This window comes from Dermacentor silvarum, chromosome 11 (assembly GCF_013339745.2).
Source record: "Dermacentor silvarum isolate Dsil-2018 chromosome 11, BIME_Dsil_1.4, whole genome shotgun sequence".
NCBI classification, from domain to species: Eukaryota; Metazoa; Arthropoda; class Arachnida; order Ixodida; family Ixodidae; genus Dermacentor; species Dermacentor silvarum.
The window spans coordinates 64,792,677-64,800,321 of NC_051164.1; the positions used below are offsets into that span (position 1 = coordinate 64,792,677).

The 7,645-nt window shown below is 51.4% G+C and overlaps 1 protein-coding gene across 1 annotated transcript in view; it reads right to left on the reverse strand.

Annotated features, from left to right (window-relative positions):
• The window catches only part of LOC119432624 (E3 ubiquitin-protein ligase Topors-like), an 11,217-nt gene extending 9,227 nt beyond the window's left edge, over positions 1–1,990 (reverse strand). Inside the window, exon 1 of the mRNA XM_037699784.1 lies at positions 1,973–1,990. Coding sequence (XP_037555712.1) covers positions 1,973–1,990 — 18 coding nt within the window. The remainder of the gene's footprint in view (positions 1–1,972) is intronic.
• Positions 1,991–7,645: the final 5,655 nt, after the last annotated feature.

Sequence of the window (7,645 nt, forward strand, 5' to 3'; positions counted from 1 at the left end):
GGCTACGCCACTGCACAAAGCGGTCCTAGGGAGCCGCATCTTGGACATCTCGGTATTTTCGGTTCTGGGCACACATCATATCTGTGTCCTGGGGCGCAACAGTTCGTGCAGGCCTCTGGTCGCGCCCTATATGGCGTGCACAGGTGTACTCCCCCATAGCAGATGATTCTACGGGGGATGGGTCTCTGGGCAAAGGTTATAAGGATGAATTTCGACTTGCCCATGCGTCTTGCTAGTAGAATACCTGCTTCCGGATGCAGAAACTCTCCACCGTTTCATCCCAAAAAGCATATTTGACATCACGTCTCTTACTGCGTCCGCTGCAGGGACTATGTATGCTGCCACCTAATACGCTTTTGCGTTTAGGGTAATGCTTCTGATTTTAACCAGGTTAAGGGCTGCTTCCTGGTTAGTGGTGGCTACTGTGCGCGTGTTGTTCATTGGGTGCACGCGTAGTTGCACTTCTGCTCCTATCGGTACTTCGCCGTTTCGCAGAGACAGCGCAGCAGCAGCTGCGGCTGTATATTGGGAAAACTACCTTAATCGCATGCTGTGGCAGTGGAGCCATTTGGCGACTTTTGCGCTTGACTTGCTGCGTTGCACGCAAGTGAGCCGGGTTCGGGCGGTACGTCGGACGCCACGTCAACGCGGGGAGCGTTTCGGTGCGTTCCTCACATGCCTTCTGTTTTCCGCGTACCCCTTTCGTATCCTCCATTCGGGCTTTTGACTGGGACTTGCCTTGATAGATTCCGATGATCTTAGTCCAGTCTGCTGGGTCGTAGTCCTCTTCCCTGAGGGGAAGTTCCTTCGACTTGTACTTCCATCATCGTGGGCTGTCGGTGATTCGCCGAGCTAGGTCTCGCGCCTGGCATGGCGCGGCCTGTACGGCGTGTCGGTCTTCTCTGTCCAATAAGTCACGTTTGCTGGGCGATATGGTCGCCAAACTTGGTGAGTGGCCTCCACTCACCTTCCGGTATATAGCTGCACGGCAAGATTCATATAGATGATGATTTACTAGAAGTACAGTGGCTAGAATGTACCAGAAGGGCAGAAGGGCAGCATCTGTTTCACAGAGCCGATGTTGCATGCTTCCGCACTCGCCCGTTACCTACGGAGTAAGGATAGTAGTTTTATCAGTTGTATATAAACTTGGACATGCAGCAGCACCAGCAACGCGTAGAACTATTGTCGACGCCATCGGCGTTTTGCCCGCGTTCGCACCGAACGCGCGCGGCGTTGGTGACGTTGGCGGCGAACGGGACTGGTGGCCTCGGGCGACGGCGAGTGACTGTGCGGCGAAGGGCTGGCATCGACGCTTTACGGCTCAAAAGGCTGGAAGTGGCGGTAGCTATCACTGTTGCATGGCTGAGTGGGCTGAAAACGGCTGTAGTTGTCGGTGCGGCGAGCAGTGTCATCCCGGGTTAACGGCGACACCCAGCGGTTGTTGCAATGGCGCGCGACGTGACCGATACAGCGGCAGTGGAAACAAATCGACCGATCATCTGCCGTCCGCTATTCAGCCGGATTACGAGAGCGGGGATAGAACTGTTGTTCCTGGGGCGGCCATGTTGGGCGAGGCGGCGATCTGGGGCGAAAGTCAGTTTTCCGAGAATGAGCAACGGTGCAGACGGCGAAACCCAAGTTGCCGAGTTCCTCCCGCACAATGGACTGGACCAGGGAAACGGCCGGCACGTGAAAATCGCCGTGGCCGTTGTTGGGAAGAGCAGGAGCAATTGTTTCGATTTCCCGATGAACGATTCGTGTAAGTTCCGACGGCGGCGACGACTGAAGACGAGAGGCCAGTCCGTCTTCGCGGCGTTCGGTATAGCCGAGCGAATGACCTCCGAATACGCCGGCTTTTGGCTTGCTCAAAACGCCGGCATTCTTTAGTAATTGCGTCGACAGTCGCACAATTTCGGCCCAGTAATAGGTTGAACGCATCGTCTGCGATTCCCTTCAGCACGTGGCCAACCTTGTCCGACTCCGTCATGGCACTGTCGACTTTACGGCAAAGAGCCAAAACGTCCTGAATGTAGGATATGTATGGTACAGCGGAGGTCTGAGCGCGGATGGATAGCTCTTTCGTTGCGGCTGCCTTGAAAGAAAGCATGAAAGAAGCCCGCGAATACACGCAAAGTGCATCGAGCGGCCAGTCGTGCGGCAATTCTGCGTGTATTCGCGGGCTTCTTTCACGCTCGGAAAAACTCTCTTATGTAGCACGTATTGAGGAACAGAAAGCTGTATCGGTAGTTTTTCATGTTGCTCTACAACTTTCTCATTGACGCTTTGATAATTAGGACAATACTTCTCAAGTTAGATAATTAATTACAATTACCTAATTAAATCTCAGTAACGAAAAAAATACTGGCGGACACTCCACTGTACTGGAAACAATACGCACTTGGTTGGCTTCGCGCAACGCCGTTCCTCTTTTTTTAAATCGTGCTGCGTGATAGCTGGGACATCCTCTATAAAACAACACGTTCGCCAGCATCAGCGTCGGGTCCCAACGATTGATCTCACTGATGCGTTCATAATCGGCAATCCAATCTTCGACGTCAGCTTCATCCGTACCGCAGAAGATCCCTGGATCTTTAGGATGCATAAGGACGATCGTTGACGCTGTTGTCGCGGCCGGTGCAGGCGTCGTACTGGCCGACTCAGGCGTGGTCGTGGTCTCGTCAGTCATCACGATGACCCCGACTCGACGACCACTGCGGAGCTCCGTTGCACAGCGCACCTCCACCAAATTGTCACGGGGGTTCACGAGTACACGGGAGAGACGGAATCGTATATTACAGTATTTACAGGCTGCTACTACTGCAGAATGGCCGACAGCATCTCACGCGGCATGTCCCTTCTTTTTTCTCTTCTCGTAGCAAAGCGGTCCTCTAACAGCATGCTCATACACAATGCCTCGTAACAGAAGTGATGTCTTTGGCAGACATCACTTCCTCACTGCTGGGCCTAGCAATTGGAAAATGTCGGAGTCGCTTGGACCACAGCCAAGCGACTCAGCTGATTGCCAGCTATGGCAGAGAGAGCGGCGCCTGGCCACCATAAAGGCGTCAGCTCCCACACGCTTGTCGCATCGCAAAAGGCAAAGGCGGTCCTGCGGGCTGCCCCCAGCAGCTCAGGAGCAGCTGCTTCCGGTCCGCCTCATGCCAGACCGGCAGGAGGCATGACCTACGCTGCAGCACTCGGCGCTCCTGACAAGGAGGCCACGACCTCTACTAACCACCCCCAATCCCGCTTGCAGCAGCGTAGACAGCAGACAGGCGCAAAGAAGCGGGACTGCACCAAGCCATGGCCATTCCCGAAGGAGGCTCCCCAGTCCACCAGCGATGAGAACAAGAACCTACGACTCCTCCTCAAGGCGATCGCCGACCTGCTGCCACCAGACAACCAGCAGCTGCGTTCCATCTGCCTCCGGGCAGGTGGCATGCCCCCTCCAGTAGTCAACATGGCTAGTCCCAACCGGCCAGCAGCATGACATTGCCGCCGATGAACGGACGAGACTCCTGCTGCGTTTCCCTCTCGTCCCTTCCCTTCCTCTCATCTTTATTTCCCCTGACACTGCGCCGTGCTCCCTATTGGGCGGCAGAAATAAGCGTCACTTCCCACAATACACCACTACCACTGCCCATTCCAGAGCACGCTGAATTTAGAGCTTGTGAATAGGCGGTGACGACTGGCACCTGCCCTACCAACGCGGAGCTCTGTCCAATCAGGGTGCACTGAAATCGTCAGTCAGTTCACTTTGTCGACACTAACAGAATAACCCCCCCCCCCCCCCCCCCCCCGGTCCTGCTTAGACCAACCGAGAAAAAAAAATTCTGGGGAATTAAGTGCCAGAACCACGATTATGAGGTACGCCGTAATGGGGGACTGCGGATTAATTTTGACTACCTGGAGTTCTTTCCCGTGCACCCAACGCACGGTACACGGCTGTTTTTGCATTTCGCCCCCATCATAATGCGTTTGGTCGGCGCGGTCAACCCAGCGAACTAGCTCCATTTCCCATAAGTGTGCTGTACGGCGGCTTTGCCTCAACATGTCTATATCTACGGCGGTGCACCCTTTACAGGAATATAGAGCAATGCGGTTAATTTTCTACTACATTGGCACTAATTATGCCCGTACAGAGTTTTACCTACTCTGCGACTAATTCTCGCTTCTTGTCCTGTTGGGACCTAAATTTTGATATCTCTTGTAACTCGCTACGACCCTCTGGAGGCGCGAAAGGGCCGTTTTTTTCTGGAAGTGGTTACAAGATACTCAGATCCCAGATTCACCAAACGCGTGTGAAGTAACCTAAGTAGACCTCGTCCTAAAAAAAAAAAAAAAAAAAAATAGCAGTGGCTTAGCTCGGCTATGTCAGGATATACGTAGCGTGAGCTAAGTTCAGAACCGGTAGGCCTGGTGGCATGGGCGGGTAACGATACCCATTGGTAACGCTAAAGAGTGGAATCTTCTGCTTAACGAGAAAGTTCTTCCACGTTGTACAAACCCGCGCCACGGTTTCAACCCACTCAGGCGGCGCCGCTGAACTCAACGTTTCATGCATGGCACCACTTACCGGCGTCAAGTCTTTCGTGTGCCACAGTCTTTCACACACGTCGCACAAATATCCAAACGGATTGTTTACGAAGTCCGTCTCGAAGGTCCGAGTCGCACTGGCGCTTTCGCAAAGTTTCACCGTATAGTCAGTCAATCGGCGAGCCTTGACGTCATCGACGGCGTCTTGTTGCTGCAGCTGAGATGGTCGGGCACGTCGCTCAGTCTCCTGGCGATGCCGCTTTGCTAGGGCGTTCCTCCCTTTGCTCCGGTGTCTCCGCAGCACGTTTAGCCTTCTTCTGTTCGTTATTCCTACGCTCAACCGCTGATTGCCAGGCAATTACTTCGGGATCCAATGAGTTAAGCTTCTCCGCCCTTCTGCGCCGCTGAGCAGCAATTTCGCTATCCTTCTCCATGGCTATACCACACTGGCAAACACCCAGCGCAAACGATCAAACGCCCAGCGCAAACGCCGGGCAAACGCCCTGCGCGCCAACTGTGCACCGTGTGATGTCACTGCTCCTCGTGCATGCGCAGCACGGCTCTCCAGGAACCACGCGAAACTGCTTCAACCTCGCCAGTGTAGCTCACGCTACAAAAAAAAAAAAAAAAAAAAAAACACATTTAATAGCGTGCCCGATGCTGGGATCGAATCCAGGCTCCCTAAGCCCAGCGGCCCGATGTTCTGCCCGTGCTGTGCTAACGCCAACCAGCTCTTCTAGGTGATCGCCGCGTGTTGATTATGATGATTTCCATACTGTGGCACATATCCACAACGAGGGATTGGCCAAGAAACGGTCAGTAAATTTAAAATCAATAAGAAATGAAGGAATACAAGCCAATATCACAGTTGTCACATTGCATAGTACGGGTGCACGACAGCGCATGCGTGCGTTTCCCTTACGCCAAAGAGAAAATGAAATGAACAGATGTAAAAGAATTCATTAACCTCTTCACAAAGGATTTGCCTCACATAGATTAAATTTGCGTTCAACTTGCATAAAAAGTTCGGCAGAGGCACTTAAAAAGACTGCTTACGTGAGGGAATGCGAAAGCCTTATAGTCCCTGCAGTGAAACCTCTAGTCAACCAGATGGCTGCGACGTGACGTGTGCAACGATGCACACCTTTATAGGCACACCTTTAGTCAGCCAGAACCATGGAGCCGCCGTGGCGATGGGGAAGCGTGCTCATCTCGCACACCGGAGGCCCGGGTTCTATTTCCACCTAGATCGAAATGTACGAAATTTTATTTTCAAAGCTATTCATTCACTTCGTTTACAGGAAACCTCCTGAGAAATTTGACGCAAATCCGCCAATTTTTGAGCGCAGCTCTTAGGCGCCCTTTCCTGCAGCGAGCGTCGGCATCGGCTTTGTCCCTCGGCGTAACCGAGCGAACGAGCACAGCGAAGGGTGAAAGCGAACGCAGCGGGAGATGAAAGACGGCGATAGCGAAGAGAGCGCGAGGAGGAGGGCATGGCGAAAGCGTGAGAAGAAAAGCGTACGTAGTGCCGCGCAAGACTGGCTTGGCGGCGACGATGGCTACGAGATGGCGCCAGAGTAGCGCGCTTCGTCGGTATGGAAACAAAGCGCTGCATGAGCGGAGGTCTGTCTGCGGCGGCCGCTGTGAATCGCGCCCACGCGCTGACTGTCGTGAGCTCCCGATTTGCGAGGCAGTCGCGCCACACTTCGCTCTGTTTGCCACGGGCCGCACGAGACAGATTGTCCGCGCCAGCCAATATATCTCGGAATGGAAACACGCAGAGCTGAGCTCAAATTTCGCATTAGGGAGTATCGTAATTGTTGGTGAATTTTTTACGGTGTTTTTAACTTTGTGTCGTCGGCCATTTATGGTACCATCGCTCGGTCACGCCGGCCGCGCGACGACGCCAGATGGGGCATATAACGCTTTCGAATTAATATTTTTATGCCATATAGCTTTCATTGGCTCTTCCCCCATTTTGCTGTTTTGAACGTTTCTGGCCGCTTATGTGACCTGACACGTTCTTCTAGGCGCGTGTCGATGTGACATTCTCCTAGGCACGTATTAAAATACAGTGCGTCCCAGCTAACGTTAACCAAAATGTTCCAAGTTAAAAAAACGATTAAAAAATCACGGCGCAAGCGACGATTTCGTCGCTTGTACCGAACACCTGCGTCCGAACACTTGACGTCCGAACTGCGGGGTTCGGACGTCAGAGGTCTGACAACCAAACATTGTAGGTCTTAAAATCGTGCATTGCAGCGGTTTTTTTTTTTTTTTTTTGAACAGCTCGACTAACGTTAGCTGGGACACCCTATATACAGAGTGTGCCAAGTACCATGCACCGAGATTTAAAAATATACAAATGCCACATAGCTGGACAGAACCAAAGGTTTTCTTGCATTCCGCCTAATTACATATTTAGCCTTAATAATCAACTTCTCAAATAGTATAATTAGATGAAAAGTGTCAATGAGAAAATTGTAAAGCAACGTGAAAAACTTTCGATACAGCTTTCTGCTGCTGAATACATGCTACATAAGAGTTCTTTCGAGCGTGAAAAAAGCCCGCGAATACACACAATATTGCCGTGCGACTGGCTGATAGAGGCACTTTGCGTGTATTCGCGGGCTTAACATTTTACATAACAATGAACATAATTGCCTTAACTTTATTTACTTAGTTTACGGGACATATTTAAATCTACGTATTATATCCGGTGAGTTCGTCCGCTTGTAAAGAATTCTACGTATTATATCCGCTTGGAAAGAATTCTCTGGTCTGCACAAATTTCGAGATACTCATTTTCAAGGTGTCCGGCGAAATGCATTGGTGTTCAAGTTACTTGTAAGAAAACGCCGTTTTATGGATACGCCTCGGGAACTCATCGGCTACAATTCGTAGATTGAAAGATGTGCCGTAAAGTAATTTAAAAGCTTATTAGCATAACTATGTTTACTATTAAATGAAGCATTTTTTAAACGTCTTCATTTCTGCATTTCATATGTGAAACCTTGCGGCATTTTCATTTCTCGTAGAACTAATGGCCGCCTTATCGAGTAATTTAGATCAAGCGTCATAGAGTTGTGCTTGTGCTATCTGCCAC